General features: G+C 46.8%; 1 protein-coding gene across 4 annotated transcripts in view; it reads right to left on the bottom strand.

Moving 5' to 3' along the window:
* LOC129832081 (BCAS3 microtubule associated cell migration factor-like) overlaps positions 1-24,239 on the bottom strand; it is a 326,378-nt gene that overhangs the window by 259,653 nt on the left and 42,486 nt on the right. For 3 of the 4 annotated variants that reach the window (XM_055895829.1, XM_055895832.1, XM_055895831.1), the window contains exons 10-14: positions 18,729-18,805; positions 18,120-18,203; positions 16,145-16,318; positions 13,808-13,901; positions 1,105-1,238 (exon numbers count right to left, since the gene is read on the bottom strand). In XM_055895829.1, coding sequence (XP_055751804.1) covers positions 1,105-1,238; positions 13,808-13,901; positions 16,145-16,318; positions 18,120-18,203; positions 18,729-18,805 — 563 coding nt within the window. The remainder of the gene's footprint in view (positions 1-1,104; positions 1,239-13,807; positions 13,902-16,144; positions 16,319-18,119; positions 18,204-18,728; positions 18,806-24,239) is intronic. The other variant, XM_055895830.1, reaches the window with a different exon arrangement.

The raw sequence follows: 24,239 nt of genomic DNA, 5'->3' as shown, positions 1-24,239 counted from the left end.
CCTACACCCAAACAAGGGCACTGCGTTCATCCACCTCTGGCCTGCTCGCCTCCCTACCACTGAGGAAGTACAGTTCCCGCTCAGCCCAGTCAAAACTGTTTGCTGCTCTGGCACCCCAATGGTGGAACAAACTCCCTCACGACGCCAGGACAGCGGAGTCAATCACCACCTTCCGGAGACACCTGAAACCCCACCTCCTCAAGGAATACCTAGGATAGGATAAAGCAATCCTTCTGCCCCCCCCCCCCCCCCTTAAAAGATCTAGATGCACTATTGTAAAGTGGCTGTTCCACTGGATGTCATTAGGTGAATGCACCAATTTGTAAGTCGCTCTGGATAAGAGCGTCTGCTAAATGACTTAAATGTAAAATGTAATACTTTCAGTTGCCTGGTTTGCTAGATTGACATATACTAAATACATTTTTCAACAGATGGGTTTTATTGGTGTTAAAATACACCAGTTATGCTATTTTGGACCACCAGGCTGCTGATGTCATGTATGTGAATCCTTAAAGAGATGGGTGGGGCTAAGGCTTAAGAGGGTGTGAATGATTCTGAATGGGTGTAGACAAAGAGGAGCTCTCCACTAAGTGTACCAAAATATTCAAGGGCCATTTTCTCAAAAGTGGGGTAACAAGTTTAGCAAACTCTGAGTCTCTACTTTTATCCAATCTAAAAAACACCACATTTTTCTACATAAGACCAAGTCTAGCTGGTCGGTCACATGCACACCGTTTCCCCTATGTACTACTGGAACCAGTGAGGCCATGCTACAGATCTGTGTCTGATCAGACCCATAAAAACTACTCTTCCTTTCAGCTGTACAGTCTGATGAAGCCCAGTGTTGTCTATTTGACAGTGTTTAGACACAACACAGGCAGACATACAGTACAGAGGATCAAAGGCTTGGTTTAGATGCTATTGCCAGAGCGCACTCAGTAAACAGCTAGGGGTGGCCCTGTTCAGAAACCATCTCAATGTTAAATGACTAAAACATGTATTATTTACAGGGGATAAGTAGGCCTATATCAAACAATTTCAGAGATGTCAGTGAGTGCAGGATGAATATTAGGTGTGTATACACAGTAGGTGTGTGTGTGTTACCTTGGCCTCAGTCTCTCCGCGGTGCAGTGTGTAGAGGTGGTGGACAGCAGACTGGTTAGAGGCCCAGGGGTGTGTGAGGACATGGAACACATGGAAGTCATGGCCCAGGGTGTCTGCAGTCACCAGCAGCATACCTGGAGACAGAGACAACATGGACATTAACACACACACACACACTGTAATACATAACCATTGGTAGAGCACTATTCTTCATATCCAAGAGTTATTTTAGGAGGATTTAGTATATTGCGCATAACCGTTTAATTTCCAACAGTCATAAAAATCAACTCCGAACCCAGTATGAAATATTTCAGAATATTATCCAGACCAGTACTGTACTGGCCAATACAGAGATTAAATGTACTGTAGAAATCACAAATGTCAGTCGTTGATATTTATTAGTACGCATACAAAGCAATAGAAACCTTTCAGTCAAACTGGGCAGATGTATTTAGTTGTTAATAAAACGTTTGAACCATGTAGAACCCAACAACTCCTTCAAAATGGGACATATACGTGCCACCATGCCGGTACAAACAAACAAACCACCCTATTAAAAAAACAGACCAGATATCGTTGGTCACTGTTGTAAAACGCTTGCTTATAACCCACATTATAATTTGTTCTCCAGTCACAACCATAGCCTTATAACTATGTCTTCTTTCTAGGGACTGGGAGGAGTGTGTGTCCTAACACATGACCACAGCCCAGTTCATGTGTAACCTCCGATGACAGGTCCATTCATTTCTAGACGTTTTATTTGAAGTTTGTCAAACTGCAGAAAGCATAGGTCTTTACTGTAAACAACACACTCAACAAACCAAACCAGAACAAATCCAGAACCCAGGCAGCGCAGGACAGAGCCTTCATATTTCTACCAAAAACATAAAAGTGCAATAACTCAAAATGTTATTCCTTTAGCATAAACTAAAAAGTGTGTGATCCGAGAAATTTTGCTGAATTTTTTACTTATAAGCCTCCAAATCCGAATCCTCACAGCCATAATTTAACAGGAGAATATTTAGTGATTTTCCTTCGCTGGGCATTTTCTGCGGAGGTTGAAATAAGTTTGTAATTAGTAGGCAGTCTTTATTGGGTGGTAAAAGAGGAGGATGGAAGGGGACGAGATGAAAATAATCCAGTGACAGATGCAAGAGGGATGAAGCAGAAAAAGGAATGTAGGCTAGATGCGCTCACACACATTGCTTTTAGACCTCACAGATTCCCAAATGGCATCCTATTTCATATAAAGTGACCAACTTTGACTAGGGCCCAGTGAATAGGGTGCCATTCAGGATGGAGCCAGTTTCCACCTTTATCCAACAGCAGCCATGTAAAAGGGCAAGGTACAGAGGTGAGGAGAAGGGACACAGTAAAAGTGATGGGAGACGAAGAGAAGGGGTCAAAGTGGGGGATATTGGAAGGAAAGAAAAAACAGAAAACCAGAGCAGGCAAGGCATTAGACGGTGGTTAAGCTATTCATGCTGTATCAGAACTAAAGACCAAACCAAAGCTGGAAGCGCAGGGCCTTGGGTCTTACCATAAACTAAACCCACGCCCCAAATGAGGTGCCAAGCCACAAGAACCCTTTGCGTCAACTGGGAATACATGGAAAAGAAGGACCCTTCTAATTATAGAGTCTGGAAACGGAAGTGAAGGGTGATTAGGAGTTAAGGCGCTGCACTCTGTTTATCTGGGAGCTTCCTCTCTCCCTCACCCAGCCACCCTCTTCTCCCTCCTTTCTTCTTCTGCCTCCATGGCTCAAGCCGCCCAGCGCGTCGCCCTCCCTCCCTCCCTCCCTGGCTGGCTCGCCACAGGCTTTGACAAATGAGGCTTGGAGAGGCTGGCCAGGACATGACTTCTTGCTGATGGTACACTCTGTACACCCGGCCGGTGTGGAAGCGCCCATGGTTGGGGCTTTTGTGGCCTTGTTGAAATACAGGCCCTCGCCGAGAGGCGTCAGTCGGTTAGGCCGCGGGAAGCCCAAATTAAAAAGCAGTGTTCCTAGTCGGCGGTGTGAGAGCAGCCCGCTGCCGCTGGAAACCTGAATCTGTTGGAGCTCCGTTTGACACGTCCTATTTATAAACACCTCAACCTCCCCATTCTCTGGGCATCAGTGTTATTTACAACATTCTGTATGAAAACGGGCTGCCTGTCCTGGCACACACAAACACAGCAATTGGTCGGAGAGAGAACCTCTAACTTGCCATGTGTATGAGACGTGCGTCTGCGTGGCGCTGCCTGGCTGCGAGTGAGCGCGTTATAAAATCACTTCCATAAATATCATCTCCCCCTTTCACGCTCCCTCTTCATTGGAAAGAAGGACTGTGCACCAACACTTCTCGTATTGTTTTGCTGCAGCCTTTCTGTCACGTCTCAAAATGTATAAACAGAAAACAGCTGCTCAATCCCATTAATAGTGCAAGGATGTTTCATTTCCAAAGTGGCTGGGGCTCTTTTATCTGGACAAAAGCAGATGAGGAGAGAGACGGAGGGAGGGCAGTCAGTGATGATGTCTCCCACTTGGCAGCACAAAGGGCCGCAACAAAACTAGTCCCCTCTCTAATTAACAACACTTGGCTCCAGAACCTTTGAAAATGGGGAAATGTCAAATTATAACCATGTGGAGCTAGAAAACGTTAAGAAGAGAGAGGACACTGGGGAATCGGGTCTGGTCGGCTCTGGTGTAGGAGATGAATACACTTCTGAGCAAATGAGCAAAACACGCAAATGAGAGAGTATACATCATATGGAGTCTTTGTCTTCAGGGCTGGCGGTGGGGCTGGTTATGCGAGACGGCCAGGCAGTGTGTGTACGCATTTGTCTGTGTACAGTGTGTGTGTATGTGTGTGTGACTAAGTATGTGTGTGGTGTGTCAGTTAATGACTGTGTGTGGGTTCGTCAGTGTATGTGTGTACTGTGTGCCCGTGTGCACGTGTGTGGCGGTCTCTCTCGGCTGTGTCCGTGCTGGGCTTTTCAAGGTGTTTATGATAGTGGTGGAAAACACACAGGGGCGCAGTAAAAGCTGAAGTGGGCCCCGGGATGACAGACTGACATCAAAGCTGCACACACAGACCAGACCGGCCAGAACTCACTAGGTCCTGAGGCCAGCCTCCCTACAGCCCTCCCTCCATTTCTGTCTCTACCCCTCTCTCCCTCACCGCCCCACATCAAGATAACCAGGATAGGAGGTGGAGGGGGATGGGAGGCTAATACTCACCCAAAGGGTCACCATGCGGTCAATAAGTTGTCAATGTTTTACAGGCGAAAAGTGAAATCTTCTGAAGCTTAACCTGTTCAATTCCATCATAGTCAAGTGGGCCCTTTTTTAATGAACTCTTTCACTGAGCCTGTTGCTGTTCATGTTGTATTGAGTGGCACAAGGCTTGGCATCGTGACTGGGCTATGAATCACACTAAGGCTCGATGGAGGGATGAAGGGATAGTGGCACGAAGGAAAAAAGGGATGGAGGGATTGGCTGAGTGTCTCCAAATGAAACCCTGTCTCTGCCTTTCGTGACCACTGGGATGACCAGTGCAGATTCCATCAGGCTGACAGGCAAGGTGGGGGGAGGAACATGGTAAGAGGGCTGGCCCTCACGACCACCGGGAACGCCTTACAGTATTATGTAGATGGGTAAGGAGCTTTATTTGTGTTGGGTACTAGGAAGGGATATTGTATGCGTCCCAAATGCACCCTATTCCCAACATAGTGCACTACTTTTGACCAGAGCCCAGGGAATGAAATTAGAAAAATACAATTTTGCAAAAGACTTGAGGGTATCGCTTGCTGAGTTTAAAGCTCTGACAGAAGATACTATTATTGACCATTGTGATTCTTTTTAATGTCGTTATTGTATTGTGCTCTTGTGCGGACTACTTCCTGCCGACCTCTTGCAATGTCCCCCTGGCAAAAGGTTTCTAACCTTAAGGGTCCGTTCGTGGGTAAATAAAGGTAAAATAAATATTAGTGCACTATCCAGGCTGTTTCACAACTGGCCGTGATTGGGAGTCCCATATGGCGACGCACAATTGGCCCAGCGTCATCCAGGTTTGGCCGGGGTAGGCGTCATTGTAAATAAGAATAAGTTCTTAACTGACTTGCCTAGTTAAATAAAGGTTTAATAAAAATATGGAATAGGGTGCCATTTGAGATGCACCCATAGAGCACAGAGCCGACCAGAGGAGATGAGGCCAGAGCATGGCACAGTGCGACACTGCTGCGGCCGCTCTGGCTTGGACTGGTTTCTCCAACACTCTTAACTCCATAAACCACATCCATAATCCAACCAATAGGTGGAGGAGGGAGGGAGACATGGAGGGAGAGATGGAGGGAGAAAGAGAGGGAGGAAAAACGTTATGGTTCATTTGATCTACGGTGGAGTGAAACAGAGGAGTGTGTTTCTTTCTGCTTCCCAGCCAGACCACCAGCGAGCTGTGCAGCTCTCCCTCTCTCAGATAGGAATAGATTGAAAATGGCTGACTAACCATCGCCAACAGGCTGCAATTAGCTTAATATTAAGATGGTTGACTCTTTCTTCCTGTTCTTTACAAGGTGAAACCTGCCGCTTTCAAGTCACACCGACTCACAGAGGGAGGAGTGTGCCGCCCGCGGTCAAGTTCATGAAGCATGGCGGGGGCAGAAGAGAGATGTTGGAGTTAGCCAGCGTCCCAAATGGAACCTTACTCCCTATATTGTGCACTATATATTTTTGGGGGTCAAAAGTAGTGCACTATGTAGGGAATAGTGTGCCATTTGAGCCAGATCCTTATACCGTCAGACCCTTATACCGTCAGACCACTCTGTTCAACTAAAAGAACTCAAACTATCGCCACAATTATGGAATGCTTGCATATCACACTTTCCTCCACAAATGAAGAGACGTTAGCGCCTTCTATTAGTGTGCTGAATGTACTGCAAATTCAATCATTCTCAATCCATCGTCAGCGCATGGAACATTTACATCTTTGTACTTCCCTCCCTACTTCCCTTCTCTGTCCTAAATGAAGTGAAGTTTGCACCTTCTTCTACCACAAACACGGAACATTCCTAAATCCATCATGACTAAACCTCACTTCATGGTTCATTAATAACCCCATGGGCCCTGGTCTAAAGTAGTGCACTATATAGGGAATAGGGTGTCATTTGGGGGACACGTTATTATTTTATTCCTGCCTCTCTCTTGGTTTCGGTCATAACAGGCAGACAGATAAAACACATTCTCCCAGCAGCTAAGAGCAGGCTATAACAGCAGCCTTTTGTTGTCATGTTTAAAAGCCCCCAAACAAATTGGTCAGACTCTGCAGATAAAGAGAGGGGGACTGTGGAGGGAGGGAAGGAGAGATGACTGATGAGAAGCTTTAATCCATTTCCCTGCAAACAGACAGTGGGCTGTAATCTCTAACCTCCATTTAAATGTTGTCTTTTATTTCTCAGAGTGTTTCTGTTAACTAATGAATCCCCTCAAACATTCGCTACCGCAGATAAGGTATCACGCTGGTCTGTGGTGCCTGCCGGCGACGGAAGGGGGTTTTGGAGGGGAGAGGCTCTTCGAACAATGTGTCTTTGTTTAATGGATCTTGTGAACACAGCACCAAATACAGTATGTCCACAAAGTGGACTTCAATTCTGTGAAACATAAAGCCCCAAATCAAATCAGAGTGTACAGATCAGAACCTCCCCACCACACTATAAAAAGTTCCACAGCGTTGCGTGTTGTTGTGTGTGTGGGTTGTGGATGACTCAACAGCAGAGCCTGAGGTGGATGGACTGTGTGGGATGGGGGGGTTTGGAGCGTGGTCTGAAGTCTCCACTGAGACCTTGAGCACGGTTGGTCTCTGGCCTAGCCAGCCCTCTCTCTTTTCCCCTCTCTCTTTTCTTCTCCATCTCCATTTCTCTCTTTCTTTTGCACTTCCTCTCTCTGATCTCCTTGAGGTTTTATAGCCCAGGTCTGAGGCCCTGACGTCCCAAGACGGTGCAGATGCTTTTTACTACCTAGTATGGAAACACCATAAAAATAGCTGCAGTGGGCAGGCAGGCGAGCAGGCGGACAGGCAGGCGAGCAGGGGGACAGGCAGGCGAGCAGGGGGACAGGCAGGCGAGCAGGGGGACAGGCAGGCGAGCAGGGGGACAGGCAGGCGAGCAGGGGGACAGGCAGGCGAGCAGGGGGACAGGCAGACAGGCAGATGAGCAGGCAGATGAGCAGGCAGACAGGCGGACAGGCAGGCAGGCGAGCAGGCAGACAGGCAGGCAGACAGGCAAGTAGGCAGACAGGCAGGCAGGCAAGTAGGCAGGCAGGCGAGCAGGCAGACAGGCAGGCGAGCAGGCAGACGAGCAGGCAGGCGAGCAGGCAGACGAGCAGGCAGACGAGCAGGCAGACGAGCAGGCAGACGAGCAGGCAGACGAGCAGGCAGACGAGCAGGCAGACGAGCAGGCAGACGAGCAGGCAGACGAGCAGGCAGACGAGCAGGCAGCGGTGGTTTTACAGCGTCTTGGACAAACAGTAGGACAGTGTCAGCGAGGCCCAACTGGCCATACAGATGACTGCACTGAAGGGAGGCCGACGTCCAACTGGCCATACAGATGACTGCACTAAAGGGAGGTCGACGTCCAACTGGCCATACAGATGACTGCACTAAAGGGAGGTCGACGTCCAACTGGCCATACAGATGACTGCACTAAAGGGAGGTCGACGTCCAACTGGCCATACAGATGACTGCACTAAAGGGAGGTCGACGTCCAACTGGCCATACAGATGACTGCACTAAAGGGAGGTCGACGTCCAACTGGCCATACAGATGACTGCACTAAAGGGAGGTCGACGTCCAACTGGCCATACAGATGACTGCACTAAAGGGAGGCAGAGGATAGGACTGTTGGCTCTGCAAATTTATCAGGCACTAAGACTACACTATACATGTACTACACACTGTACACACACACTACAAACTGTACACACACACACTAGACACTGTACGCACACACCATATACAGACACACACTGTACGCAAAAGCAGAGGACAATTAACTGTTACAGCTATGTATCCAATTTCTGTAGCCTTTCATTACAGTACTGTAGACGACCTCTTCAAAATAAAACTGACCCAGGAAGGCGTATGCAGCTACATTCTTTTTAAAAAAGCACAATAGTTTGTTAGCAGGCTGGCTGCAGTTGGACAGACAGTAGACAGTCACAGTGGGAATATACAAAATCATTACCCTGGGAGATTTTAACAGCTCAAACCTGAGAGGGAGGGATATAAAAGAGACAGAGGGAGCGATAAAGAGAACGTGAGAGTGACCGAGAGAGAAAGGAAGAGAATTACATTGATTATAACAGAGCTCGCTGGGGAAAAATCTATAGATCATCAGCTTTACATAATGCCATTACGACATGGAGCTCATGCAGCCAGGACAGTGCACTTTACTGAAGCCATGACTCCCTGGGCGTGGCATCGGCAGATGCGTGTGTGTCGGGGCAGGAAAGGGCACCAGCGACTGGCTGACCCCCTCTGGGTTTAATCCTCTGTGATCGGTCCATGGTGGACGGACAGCCCTACTACTGGGTAAAACACACACACTCAAACACAGCTGCACATCTTGCTAAATGAGAGTGGTCAAAAAGGCGACAAAATAAAAAGCACCACTTCACATAATGTGAAGATACAGCCACGAGGGGAGTGCTAATTGCTAGCTGTGTATAGACAACTCGTTGCAGGCTAAATGAGTGGGCTGAGGGTGTGGAGGCAGTCTCTGCGGGGTGTTTCCATCGTGTTCAGCATATGTGGTGTGGGTTAGCTGGGTGTTGGAGTGAAGGCCTGACTCTCTCTCACACATCAATGAGGTGTAAGGAGTTATGACACCACAGTGACTGTTCTTCATCATGACACACAGCTGCTTGGCACTTTCCATGTTTCTATTATCTATTCACTAGGCTATTCATTATGATGTGTTACTAAGTATGGGCTGGGCTTTACTGGGCTATGCAGTGTGGCTGGAGATGAGTTCTAGCCTCATTTACCAAGGCTTTGTAGATATTTAAGAGGTGTGAGGTTAGTTAGGTGAGCCAATAAAGCTTGTAGAATAGTAACATTGTTTTTTTATTGAACAAGACGTTTAGGTTCAGTGTGTGTGTGTGTGTCTCTTTAAGAGCTGTTGGGAGGTTGAGCTCCTGTAAATGAGCGAGCAACGCTGAACTAATCTTCCATGGAGGAACAAATTCCAAGATTCTTATCAGTGGCGTGATTGAGAGGAATTACAGACAGCGAGAGAAAGGGAAGAGTGTCTCATGTCCCACCACCTAATCATACACTGCACACAGCCTTACTGACGCCATCACACTTTAATCAAACCACCCTCCACACACACTGTTTCACAGGCCCTACCGTTAAAACAGTCATGTCATTTTAACCTTGGGCATCTCAGCTAATAATCAAGTCAAGATGATGTGACGTACGAGGGGTGAGGTGAAGGAGAGACGGGCTGTAGTGAAAGGGTGAAGGAGAGGGAGGTGAATAAAACAGCTTACAGCTGGTAAAGGGGGTATGTGTAGCTTCACAACTGCCTTCAACAGAGCAGCATCCTAACCTCTAATTACACCACTAGGAATAGAACCTCTGAACGCCACACAGCCAGGACAGGGTGCCAGACCAGTCACCCCATAACCACTCCGCTGTCTGTGTAGTCACTCCAACATACACAAGCAGTTCTATGGGGTTTGTTGCGTCATGCTTCTTGGGTTGGACTTGTTGGGCTTTCCAGGACCAGTCACTGAGCTGTCGAGTCATAGCATTGTTTCATACGGACTCTGGTGGTTTTTGGGGTTGACTTGACCACTGTTAGAAGGAGCCATGGGACTGAAGGACCTAGGGTAGAGTGAGAGGTTTTTCTTTGTTTTCTTCTCTTGCTCTCTCTGCGCAGTTAATTCAGAGCAAGCCGAGACTGGCCTGCAATCCTGGGTGACTTGCAATCAAGACCAAGGGGCTCCCCTAGCTGTCTGATACTCTAAAGCAGGCGGATTTACAGACCAACATGGCAGTTGTTTTGATCATGAGGCTTAATGATGAAAGGCTCCTAAATTACAGTGTGGAGGACTACGCTGCTGCTCACACACACACACACTTTCACCCTGACCTCGTTAAGGTGAAAAAAAGAGAAAGAAATGTGGCTTTTAGGGGTACTTTTACTTTTCGGGGTACCCCGACAACATCATAATTCAAAACACTTAAGGTTCATCAGGTTTGGGCTGGCATAAATGAGGTGGTAACGCACCCATGTGGTGATTTGGGAGTAAAGTTGACAGGTGGCGGGAGGGGGGGGGTTGTGTTTGTAGTGGACACTTAGGACGTAGCCACTGTGTATATTCAGTGTGTTACTATTGACAGTACTTTTTCTTCTATGGTATGGTCGTAAAGATGAAAGGTGGTCACGGTTGCTGGCCTGTCGCTGAGCGGTTAGCCAGAGCGGTGGGACCCCTGCTTTATCTCCTGATCAATCCAGCTCCACACACACACGCAGGCGCACGCACGCACACACACATTCACACTTATAGGCCAAAGGTCGCTGAGTCAACTTTAGGTAGTCAAGGTAAACCAAGAGCGCCCCCTAGAGATTGGACAGGTCATTCAGGCCAGGGCAAGAGGACATGACGAGAGGTAAGAGTTGTTCTGTAATGGCCAAACAGCAGCTCTGCTAAACCTCCAAGTAACAATCCTAAATTAAATGTGGTATTTACCTGCTTGGAGAGCACGCTATGTATATATGGGTGATTACTGTGTGTGCCATGTCAGAGTGATTGTGCGCTTTGTGTGTGACGTGAGTGCATGTGAAGATGAAATACATCAGTGTCAATGTGCACACATTGTCAATGTGTGCAAGGTTTAGTCTATATGTTTTTAAGTAATTGACTGAGGGTGTGTATGTGTATAAAGGTATACACTTAGTTCAAGTATAAAGGTGGTGAATGTGTGTTACTAAAAATAAGTGTGTGTGTAATAAATGTAACCCTTTTCCCTGGGGGGAGCAGTCTAGTCAGGTCAGAAGCAGAGGCCAGAGGCATGTGAAGGATTCCTACCAGAAACTGGAGGTCACAGTAAGCACCATCACTCAGCAGCTACTTTATTAGCTGCTCCTCCACACACACCATGTGGTGATTTTATTTCCGGGGAGAACAATCCATAAAGGCGGGAAGACGCCAGAGCAAAATCATTTGGTGTAGATTGAGGTCAGGAAGTATAAGCGGCACTCTGGGTAAAACTGGAACAGACTCACACACAAGCACCCACTCTCCATCGCTCTCCTTAAAGGGATACTTCGGGATTTTGGCAATTAAGCAAAAGTCAGATGAACTCACAGATAACATTTATGTCTCTGCATCCAGTATGAAGGAAGTTTGGAGGTAGTTTTGTGAGCCAATGCTAACTAGAGTTAGCGCAACGGCTGGAAGTTTATGGTACTATATGTACAAGCATGCTAGCAGTTACCATAGTCATCCAGTCATTGTACTAATGCTAGTTAGCAATTGAGGAGAGCAACATAACCTCTCTTCTGTTGTGAGGAGAGTAATTCAACACCTCACACACCTAAGACTGTCTACCTGGTGTCAGACCAACATTAAGGCCTGACTGTGAGTGAGTGTGGTCACAGAAACACAAAGGGAGTGCCCCGGTGTGTGCCTTCACATATCAATGCACGGTTGTTGTCACTCTCCCACAGTGGGATGAAGTGCCATTGTCACTGCAGGGCCTACTTGATGGAGCCATTTCCATTGTGTGTTGACTGCAGGTGAGAGGATGCACCTTCAGGCCCCGGCCCCACTGACTACCATTGTTCTAACACAGATACATACATCCCCACTTCATAGGCCCTTTCCACCACACCCTGGAGTCCCACAGAAGAGGTTAAGACGGGGACACACCCTGGAGTCCTACAGAAGAGGTTAAGACGGGGACACACCCTGGAGTCCTACAGAAGAGGATAAGACGAGGACACACCCTGGAGTCCTACAGAAGAGGTTTTAAGACGGGGACACACCCTGGAGTCCTACAGAAGAGGTTAAGACGGGGACACACCCTGGAGTCCTACAGAAGAGGTTAAGACGGGGACACACCCTGGAGTCCCACAGAAGAGGTTAAGACGGGGACACCCTGGAGTCCTACAGAAGAGGATAAGACGGGGACACCCTGGAGTCCTACAGAAGAGGTTAAGACGGGGACACACCCTGGAGTCCTACAGAAGAGGATAAGACGGGGACACACCCTGGAGTCCTACAGAAGAGGTTAAGACGGGGACACACCCTGGAGTCCTACAGAAGAGGATAAGACGGGGACACACCCTGGAGTCCTACAGAAGAGGATAAGACGGGGACACACCCTGGAGTTCTACAGAAGAGGATAAGACGTGGACACCCTGGAGTTCTACAGAAGAGGATAAGACGGAGACACACCCTGGAGTTCTACAGAAGAGGATAAGACGGAGACACACCCTGGAGTCCCACGGAAGAGGTTAAGACGGGGACACCCTGGAGTCCTACAGAAGAGGTTAAGACGGGGACACACCCTGGAGTCCTACAGAAGAGGTTAAGACGGGGACACACCCTGGAGTCCCACAGAAGAGGTTAAGACGGGGACACCCTGGAGTCCTACAGAAGAGGATAAGACGGGGACACCCTGGAGTCCTACAGAAGAGGTTAAGACGGGGACACACCCTGGAGTCCTACAGAAGAGGATAAGACGGGGACACACCCTGGAGTCCTACAGAAGAGGATAAGACGGGGACACACCCTGGAGTCCTACAGAAGAGGATAAGACGGGGACACACCCTGGAGTCCTACAGAAGAGGTTAAGACGGGGACACACCCTGGAGTCCTACAGATGAGGATAAGACGGGGACACACCCTGGAGTCCTACAGAAGAGGATAAGACGGGAACACACCCTGGAGTCCTACAGAAGAGGATAAGACGGGGACACACCCTGGAGTCCTACAGAAGAGGATAAGACGGGGACACACCCTGGAGTTCTACAGAAGAGGATAAGACGTGGACACCCTGGAGTTCTACAGAAGAGGATAAGACGGAGACACCCTGGAGTTCTACAGAAGAGGATAAGACGGAGACACACCCTGGAGTCCCACGGAAGAGGTTAAGACGGGGACACCCTGGAGTCCTACAGAAGAGGATAAGACGGGGACACACCCTGGAGTCCTACAGAAGAGGATAAGACGAGGACACACCCTGGAGTCCTACAGAAGAGGTTTTAAGACGGGGACACACCCTGGAGTCCTACAGAAGAGGTTAAGACGGGGACACACCCTGGAGTCCTACAGAAGAGGTTAAGACGGGGACACACCCTGGAGTCCTACAGAAGAGGATAAGACGGGGACACCCTGGAGTCCTACAGAAGAGGATAAGACGGGGACACACCCTGGAGTCCTACAGAAGAGGTTAAGACGGGGACACACCCTGGAGTCCCACAGAAGAGGATAAGACGGGGACAGGGAGGTTGTGTTCCCTTCATGTGGGTTCACACTAACATTAAAATTGTTCCTCCCTCAACTCACTTTCTTCACTACGGATGGATTGCCAAATTTGCCTTCGAATTATGCCTTTTCGGATTAGCTTTCTTTACATCCAAAATAAATACTTTTGGTGTGTATGCCTGTGTGTGTGCGTGTGTGTGTGTGTGTTGCAGTGAGCTGTCTCCTTACCGCTGGGGTTGAATTCCATGCAGGATATGGGTTTGTCATGGGCTGGGAAGTGGGCCACCACTCCCTCTCCATCTGAGTCCTCACTCACCAGGACCTGGAACGAACACAGACAGAGAGAGAGAGACATTCACCACAGAATCTACACAGAGATGGACTTTCCAACTTCTAACACATGGACTTCTTGTAGCTTCTTGCTGTAAGTAAAATAATGGAGAATGAATATGTTACTGGTAAAGAGCATTGCCACCTTGTGGATGTAATTAGCAATCATCCAAATTAACACCAGAGAGAGGCTTGTTTACAATCTCTCGATCTCTCTTTCTACACTGTCAGAGCAGCACTGTACCCGCCATCTGTCTCCATGTGCTGCATGACAACTAAGACTGGAATGACAAAAGACTGATCTCAGACCAGTAGCTAAGCTCAAAGTCCTCCGACTGTTCAAAAGAATTACAGTGCTGCTGAGTATGATTCTGTTCTCAGACCAGGGGCTCTGTGTGCGTGTAAACGTCTCTGGTCTTGAACAGATTATAACTAAGCCCAGACATGAGTCCAGGGAAAGAGTAAGAGAGACAGAGGAGTGAGGGAGAGAGAGAGCGATCGGGAGAGAGAGAGATTGAGAGAGAGGTCGGTCTCATAGTGATAAATCTGGTCTAGCGTTGCATTAGTTTTAATAGGAGTCAGTCCAAACACAAAACAACCTCCAAGATCAACTGAGCCTTTTTTTCCAGACTGGACTGGAGGGAGAGAGAGGAGAAAAATGAAAAGAACAAGGAAAAGGGGTGACATAAACCAGACCCATTTTATTACATCGGAGGCACACAATGTTGTTCTGTGAGGGAATCCTGCTGAAGCCCTTTGAAACTGAGAATTAGTGTTGGGGCTACCTCTGGAGAGTAAACCTATTATACAGGAGGAGGGAGTGTGAGTGTGTGTGTGTGTGTGTGTGTGTGCGTGCGTGCGTGCGTGCGTGTTAAAGAGGGGTCACCACTCCCAACAAAGGGGTCAACAAACTAGGTGAGTGATGTGGCAAGAAAACAATGCCATCATTACCTGAAGTCACAACGATTCTCTCTCCCTCCCTCCCTCCCCTCCAACTGTGTTTATGCGTAGTGTATGGTTACTGTATAATGGCTGGTGACACAGTGCAGACCTGCTTCTGTGGGCTTTATCCCCGGTCTGGAGGAGCCCTCAGGAAACTGGGGTACACGTACACCCACACACACACACACACACACACCGCACTGCAATAAAGGCACGGTATGGATTTATAGTAGCCTTATGCCCCTTATACATAGCAACTATAGCCAAAGATAGTGTGAGCATTACACAGCCACCCTTTCATTAGCACCAAGGGAGCTAGGAAGAGAGGAGCGTGGCAGACAGAGGACGGGTACAAGCTTCTTGTGAGGTTACTGCTGATAAGCAGTGCATTCATTTAATCTCCCCACTGTTTAAAAAAAGCTGGCGCTGTGGCGAAGGCCGAGCTGTGAAAATATGTGAGCAAGCAAAATAAATCCCACCTTAGGCCCCGAGGTGCTGTCAGGTGCGTGTGTGGGGTGTGGGGTCGGTTGGTGGGCTCCTGTGTTCGCTCTAGCAGAGGATTTAAAAAGGTTTAACCTGGGAGGTTTCTCACCGCACCACAAAACCCAAAGGTGTATTTACAGAGGTCAGAATGGACAAGAAAAAGGAGGGAGGGAAGAGAGGAGAGGATAGAGAATCTGTTCTGATTAGGAAAAAAACTTCTCACTCTCATGAGAGAATGTCTAGAGACAGAGTTCAGTTTGTGGCAAACTAAGAACAGCTGTGCTGAGAGAATATGTGGATGTACGTAGCTGAAAGAGAAATAATTAATGAGGTTCATTTCATTTATATGACCTGGTCTTCACCTGGGACCTGTGTCAAAAGCAGGAAGAGACTCATTACCATGATGAATCTAGGAGCCAGTGGCTGAGATAGGTTGGGCCCGTTTATAAGGTAGTGATGACACACTATTATCGGGTGAGCATTATTGTTCAAACAAGAACCCCTATAGGATTATTAGGTACACAAAAACCAACCAAGATGTACACTGTATGTTTTGCTTTGTACACTTTTTCAACATTACTTCAGAAAGTGATAACACGTTTGGGGAGCCATGGTCCATAACCCAAAGGGTAAGACACACAGTAATACTTATACCTCTCCGACAAGATCGTTCTAACTTCACATCGTGTAGTATTCCTTCGTCCATTTCTATTTTTGGTTGCAGAACGTGTATATTTTCTGACAGTTACTTCAGAAGGGGATGGAACACTGTTGGAAAGCCACGGTCTATGACTTCGTGATCACACATACCTGTCCCTCTCCGACGTTGTGTGTGTCAATGACGGTGATTACTCCGGGGGCATGGGGGCTTCGGCGAGTGGTGCTGTGGGGGGTAGCACCCTCCTCGTCGGGGGCACCAGTGGGTAGAGTACCAGCTAGCTGGGTCACCACCTTTCCCACCATGGTGAGACCAGTCTTTAGGGTCTAACCAGAACGACAGGGGGAAGGGGGAGAGCGAGAGAGACGCATATAAAGAGGGTAGAGATGAGGAGAGAGAGGGAGGAGGTGGAGAATAGCAGGAAACAAACATCAGATTGGGCTCCTCGTCATAAAACAACTAGAGACACACCCAATAAAGAAGACACCAGTATGTCTGTGTTTGACTATGGGGAGCTGGGAGAGGAGTGTTGATCAATATAGAATGACTGTCTATGCATGACTATGAGTGAGAGAGAGAGACGGCAATTTGCTCAACGCTAACAGCTGCTGCTGCTAAAGATGATGTGGAGGAGTGCTGAAACAGCAGGAGCCGAGTGTCTGCCACCAGTCTCTCCTCCCCAGTCTCCCCCTCAGCCCTACACAGATCAATGGCTCCTGTTTGGATTAGCACTAAAACGTCACACTGCAGTGATTAGAAAACACATTAGTGTTGATCAATTAGGAGCCAAACGCCCTGTTTCATTATTGATGCGGCTCCGAGCAATTTACACACACCAGTCTGTTAGTGGGCTAGGTGGGGTCGCCAAGTGAGGGAGTGTGTGTGTGATGCATAGACCCAACAAATGCGAGGCGCCACGCGGTATTGACAGCGCTGCCTGGCCTGCATGCCTGATTAGGTTCTCCGGGGTCCCTTTGTGCTGACACACACACAGTACACTGACTCCATTAGCTCAGGACAGTGTAGCAGGGAGATAGACTCCACTTAAGCAGCACTATCCATTTCTCTGAGCCTGGCCTGGCCCTGGCCACAGAGGTGTGTTTGAGTCAGACACCGTGGCGAGGAGCCGCCACACTGATGAAGAGCATCACACAGTCAGACAATGAGCAGGTTTGCTTTATGTTTATATTCCAATGATTAGTATGAGGAATAATAATAATAATAATAATAATACAGCTGGAAATATGTGCTGTTATAAAATGTCATTTCCTATAAAAGGCTATGAAATACTCCGCCTTAGTGCTCCCTCAACACCCCCTCTCGCCTTCCAAGTCTCTGGACAGAAGCACTTAGTCTATGTCGCGTTGTAGACCGGAGGAGGGGGGGACTGGGCTGAAAATATTGAGATTATAATATATAGTTCTCAACGGCGGCTGCAGACAATCCGTCTGCATATCGGGATGCCCTTAACCTCGTTTCCCCCTCCCTCCGCTAGCCAGGCTAACACTTTAGCGCTGCCGCCACTGCTCTTTTTGATGTATACCGCCATTAGCAGCTAATGGGACTTTATCACGCTAGCCGTTAGCGCTCATTAAGGAGAGAGGGAGGGAGAGAGAGGGCGAGACCATGGGAATAACTCTGACCCAAGGGGTCTTCATAAATCAATTAGGGTTCCCCTTTGGGGGCCTGGCTAAGACCGGAGACTGGAACCTTATGAGGAGAGTGTTGCGCCAGGCTAGTAGCGCAGGTTAGCTCAGCCGCTACATCAACAGAGCGGCGGGGTATACATTCAGCTTGGTATCAAAGGGCATAGCAGTTAGAGTAGTGTAGCCTGGCGGTGCTCTCCAGCTGAGAGGACTATTACAGGGGCTGTGTCCCATATTGCAGTACAGTAAACAGTACAGTACAGGATGGAACCCCTACAGAAACACACAGGGACGATAGAAATTAGTTAAGATGCTCAGACTCTCAAGGCCTGTGTCTGGGTTATGATATATAGTCTCATAACGGTGTTTGACTCACAGGGGAAAGCCAAGGTGGATCCTATATCACTTCTCAGAAATGTACAGATGATTATATTACAACCACTGGGGTGGAGGGAGGTGTGAGTGTTTGTGTTTCACTTACTTTAGCAGCGCTGATGACTGTAGCTGTGTAAGACTGGGCATTGTCCCCGCAGGCACCGCCTCGAGACTGGTGACACCGGATCAACTGGGGGGGAGGCAGAGAGACAGAGAGGAAAACAGATAAGAAATAGATCATTATCCTCCTCCTGCAGCTGAGGCCAAACAGGAACAGAATATGAGGGTCAGCACATTAAAAACCTCTCCTATCCCACTGTCTATTTCCTGGGATCCATCCATCCATCCCAGACCTACTCTATTCTTAAGGAACAGAGAAGCTTATAGTAGTCAGTGACACATCTGTCAATTACTTGAGTGGCCGAGCGTAATCAGACAACTACCAGACACAATTATCCATTAAAATGTATTGCAAGAGTGCGTAGAGTGTACTTGCTTTTGGAAAATACAAAAATCCTATTAAATAGACATAAAAAACCCTACATCTGTTGGTTTTCAGATGTTATCATTTCTAGTGGTCTCTTCTTGGAATGAGTTGTACTGAGAGATTAAAGAGCTAAAGTAAAAAATGAATTTGAGGATTGTAAATATGGTGTTGTGATAAGTACATCCGTGATGGATGGGTGTGTGTATATTCAGTGTGTGTGTGTCCTACCTTGTTCTCAGCGTAGGCTAGCCAGCGTCCTCCCAGTGCTATAGGGTTTAGGTTGGGGCCCGGACAGGGAAAGCAGCCTGAAACACAAGAGGAAACTTACAGTTATTTAAGGTGCAACCCATACCCTTCAGCTGCAGGACAAACTGGATACACAACTGGGGCTGACACAACACAGTCACACAAAAAACATTTGATACATACCAATGAAGGTGGAAAAATCATGCCTGCGTATCAACAACAAAAAAGCCTTTGGATTACCTAACTTCAACATGTTCACTTTTAGAAGTTGTGAAACAGTGAAGGCTGCTGTGGATATGTGCTTCAGGAGTCGGAGTTCTTCTCCTCCAAGAGTGGCTCAGTCTCTCTTAAAGCCTTAATGTGTTTGAGAGGGGAACGTGGATCACTGTATGTGTGTGTGTGGGGGGGGGGGGGGGGGCTTGCTTGCTTGCTTTAGTAGTTCTCATAGGGATCAGTGTGTCTGCCAGTCAATCAAGACAGGAGCCGTCCCCACTTTATTGGGTGCCACAGAATCCATTAAGTCATAATGTGGCTCTAAGTAAAAAGAAACACACTCAAAAGCTCAGCATAAATACAAATGGACGTCAACACACATACAGAAGATGAGGACAAAAGGCCCATAAATTCACAAGCGGATCAGCTATCAGTATAAACAAGTACAAATGTGTCCACCCACTCACATAGATGTTGATGTAAACAGTCATGTCACACTAGACATGATGATGAGTAGTAATTAACTAAATACAGGCACGCACGCACACACTGGAGTCAATGGCCACACAGCACCAGACCTGGGTTCAAAAACTTTATCTGTGCTTGATTAAGCTTGTCTGGCTTGAAAGACCAACATATTAGTTCCAAAATGTCCTACCCTGCCCGTCTGGCACTCCAGCTAGGCTAAAGCAAACACTCAAGGTATTTGAAAGATTACAAATAGTATTTTTTTTTTTTAACCCAGTTCTGCACAGCATCCACCATCACACAGGATTCACCACTACTCACAAACATGTCTGTAAACAGAGAGGGAGTCATGATGGATACGGACTTAAAAGCACGCAGAGAGCAACTAGGACAAATACGCTTGTTTGCACACACACACACCTCTATAAACGGACATAACAGTACAAATACACATCTCATATAAAGACACGTACAAACAAGCACACACACCAATATGAGGTCATGTGAGTGCATGGAGGCAAAGGGAAAGAGGTTTGGCTGACAATGTACTGCTCAGGGTGCAGATGAGATGGGGAGTCAGACAGTAATTTAGTGTTCAGAAGAGTCGAGGCTGGGAGGCGCGGGGTGAATAGGACTTGAGGTTCGGCCACAATGCTACAGCCTTTTTTTGGCTCTCCAGGGCTGGGGGAGAACGACCCACTCAGCCCAGGCAGTGAGACAACATGTGTCTAACACATCCTGTGTGGAAAGAGGGGGAGGAGAGGAGAGAGTGGGAGGAGAGGAGAGGAGAAAGGGGGAGGAGAGGAGAGAGGAAGAGAGAAAAAAGGAAGAGGAGAGGGAGAAGAGAGAACGAGATTGTAAAAGAGAAAAGACTTGAAAGGGAGAGAGAGGAGATGAAGGGGGAGAAGAGGAAAGGACATGGGGAGAAGAGAAAAGGACAGAGAGAATAGAGGGAGGAAAGGACATAGAGAGAGAATAGAGGGAGAGAAGGGGAGAGGGGAAAAGGCTGAGGTGAACAGAGGAAAGAAAATGCAGAGGGCTGAAGAAAGAAAGATGAAAACATTTGAGGGAGAAAAAGGGGAAACACCAACCCAAACCTCACATCCCCACCTCATCCCCAGTCCACACCAATCTAAAGACAAGCAACAACTTAAAACAACCCACATTACATTACAGGACGCCTGTGTTGCTGCTCTTCCTCCCCAAAGACATCTCCATTTTCCAAGGATGAAGCATCATTAAGAGTGATTAGCAGTGATTGACTATACTCATTGTCCTGTGGCCCTGCCAGCCAGACATGGAGGGGAAAGGCAGGCGGACAACACATTAAGTACATATTCTCCTAACAGCAGTATGTTTACTGTCTGCAGACAGCAATGGCCTTGTTACAAAGAATGTTTCACGTCATCCTGCACTGTCCAGGGGTCATGTTCAGCTGGGCACAAATGAGCAAAACAACCCAATGAGCAGTCTTATTGTACTAGTACGATATCGCCCAGTTTCACTCCTTTTCAAAATGTTTTAACCCCTTCAGTGCCTTCTGAACACAACCTAGGAAGGTAGTGTAGCTGTATGATGTTGAGTTGTAAACATGCTATAAACACACTCAGAGATGTTGATATGTGCTAAGCTACCAGAGGACTCCAGCATGCTCTACCATTACGTTTCAGTTAAACAGTTTAGACCCGTTTCAAAGACTTGTTCGAAACGTTGTGCTCCTTGAGGAGGCATGGTGGTTTGTGAATGGTGGGGTAAACGCTGCCAGTACCTGTCTTCAGTTGGTTGTTTGGGCTGGGTGATACCAGCGTGACAGACCTGCTTGTCTCTGGTGCTGGGATGTTTGTGTGGAAATGCTGATGTGTTACGTGACTGGGCTGGCTCTGTGTGTTGGTGCTACTGGCTATATAACTGTTAGTGGGTGGCTATGTAGCTTCAGTGTTCTCACAGATGTGCACAGAGATCGACACAGGACAGACCAAGATGATATGTCCATTGATTTCACAGAAGAGTAGATGCATCTGTGAGTACTAATAACTGTATGCACTGGTCTAGTGTGTGTGTGTGTGTGTGTGTACGTGTATACCGTATGTGTGCGAGTGAGAGTGCATGCATGCGTGTGTGTGTGTGATCGTGGTGATAAGAATAGTGTGTGTATCAGCAGGATAGAAATGCGGCGTCTGGTAAGACAAGGGGTGGCGGACTTTGTATTTTTGTAAATAACTGCTGGTGAACAATATCTAATGAAGTCTCAAGGTTTTGCTCGTCTGAGGTAGAGTATCTCATGATAAGCTGTAGACCACACTATCTACCTAAAGACTTTTCATCTGTATTAATCGTAGCTGTCTACATACCACCACAGACTGATGCTGACACTAAGACCACACGCAATGAGCTGTAAACCGCCATAAGCAAACAGGAAAACACTCCTCCAGAGGCGGCGCTCCTAGTGGCCGGGGACTTTAATGCAGAGAAACTTAAATCCGTCTTACCAAATTTCTATCAGCATGTTAAATGTGCAACCAAAGGGGGGGATTTTTTTATTTTTTATTTAAAAACACCTTTACTCCACACACAAAGCTCTCCTTCGCCCTCCATTTGGCAAATCTGACCATAATTCTATCCTCCTGATTCCTGCTTACAAGCTCAAATTAAAGCAGGAAGCACCAGTGACTCGATCAATAAACAATTTGTCAGATGAAGCAGATGCTAAGCTATAGTACTGTTTTTCTAGCACAGACTGGAGTATGTTCCGGGATTCCTCGGATGGCATTGAGGAGTACACTACATAAGTCATTGGCTTCATCAATAAGTGCATTGATGACGTTGTCCCCAAAGTGACTGTACGTACAGTTGAAGTCGGAAGTTTACATACACCTTAGCCAAAGACATTTAAACTCAGTTTCTCACAATTCCTGAAATTTAATCCTAGTAAAAATTCCCTGTCTTAGGTCAGTCAGGATCACCACTTTATTTTAAGAATGTGAAAAGTCAGAATAATAGTAGAGAGAATGATTTATTTCAGCTTTTGTTTTTTTCATCACAATCCCAGTGGGTCAGAAGTTTACATTCACTCAATTAGTATTTGGTAGCATTGCATTTAAATTGTTTCACTTGGGTCAAACATTCCGGGTAGCTTTCCACAAACTTCCCACAATAAGTTGGGTGAATTTTGGCCCATTCCTCCTGACAGAGCTGGTGTAACTGAGTCAACTTTGTAGGCCTCCTTGCTAGCACACACTTTATCAGTTCTGCCCACACATTTTCTGTAAGATTGAGGTCAGGGCATTGTGATGGCCGCTACAATACCTTGAATTTGTTGTCCTTAAGCCATTTTGTCATAACTTTGGAAGTATGCTTGGGGTCATTGTCCATTTGGAAGACCCATTTGCGACCATGCTTTAACTTCCTGACTGATGTCTTGAGATGTTGCTTCAATATATCTACATAATTTTCTGCCTCATCATGCCATCTATTTTGTGAAGTGCACCAGTCCCTCCTGCAGCAAAGCACCTCCACAACATGATGCTGCCACCCCCGGGATTCATGGGTTGGGGCGGTGTTCTTCGGCTTGCAAGCCTCCCCCTTTTTCCTCCAAACATAACGATGGTCATTATGGCCAAACAGTTCTATTTTTGTTTCATCAGACCAGAAGACATTTCTCCAAAAAGTACGATCTTTGTCCCCATGTGTAGTTGCAAACCGTATTCTGGCATTTTTATGGCGGTTTTGGAGCAATGGCTTCTTCCTTGCTGAGCGGTCTTTCAGGTTATGTCAACATAGTTTTTTGTCAACTGTGGATGGTTTTGTCGACTGTGGATATAGACACTTCTGTATATGTTTCCTCCAGCATCTTCAGAAGGTCCTTTGCTATTGTTCTGGGAGTGATTTGCACTTTTCGCACCAAAGTACGTTAATAACCTCTACCGCTTCTCTCTCCCGGATCCGGGATCCTCCTCATCAAAAAAGCTGACTAGCATAGCCTAGCGGGACAGGGATATCATATAATATAATTTCATGAAATCACAAGTCCAATACAGCAAATGAAAGATAAACATCTTGCGAATCCAGCCATCATTTCCGATTTTTTAAATGTTTTACAGCGAAAACACAATATGTATTTCTATTAGCTAACCACAATAGCAAAAGACTCAACCGCATATTTTCACAATTTTTCTACCGCATAGGTAGCTATCACAAAACCGACCAAATAGAGATATAATTAGTCACTAACCAAGAAACAACTTCATCAGATGACAGTCTTATAACATCAGGTTATACAATACATTTGTTTTGTTCGAAAATTTGCATATTTGAGGTATAAATCATAGTTTTACATTGCAGCTACCATCAAAAATATCACCAAAGCAGCCAGAATAATTACAGAGAGCAACGTGAAATACCTAAATACTCATCATAAAACATTTATGAAAAATACATGGTGTACAGCAAATGAAAGATAAACATCTTGTGAATCCAGCCAATATTTCCGATTTTTTAAGTGTTTTACAGCGAAAACACAATATAACATTATATTAGCTTACCACAATAGCCAAACACACAAATGCATTTATTAGCAGCAAAAGGTAGCGATCGCAAAAACCAGCAAAAGATATAAAATTAATCACTAACCTTGACCAACTTCATCAGATGACAGTCTTATAACATCAGGTTATACAATACACTTATGTTTTGTTCGAAAATGTGCATATTTAGAGCTGCAAACCGTGGTTATACATTGTGAATATGTAGCATCGATTCACCAAATTGTCCGGAGCTATTTTGGACACTCACCTAATCTGACCCAAAGAACTC

The sequence above is a fragment of the Salvelinus fontinalis genome, chromosome 33, assembly GCF_029448725.1.
Source record: "Salvelinus fontinalis isolate EN_2023a chromosome 33, ASM2944872v1, whole genome shotgun sequence".
NCBI classification, from domain to species: Eukaryota; Metazoa; Chordata; class Actinopteri; order Salmoniformes; family Salmonidae; genus Salvelinus; species Salvelinus fontinalis.
This window is presented reverse-complemented; position numbering and strand designations above follow the sequence as displayed.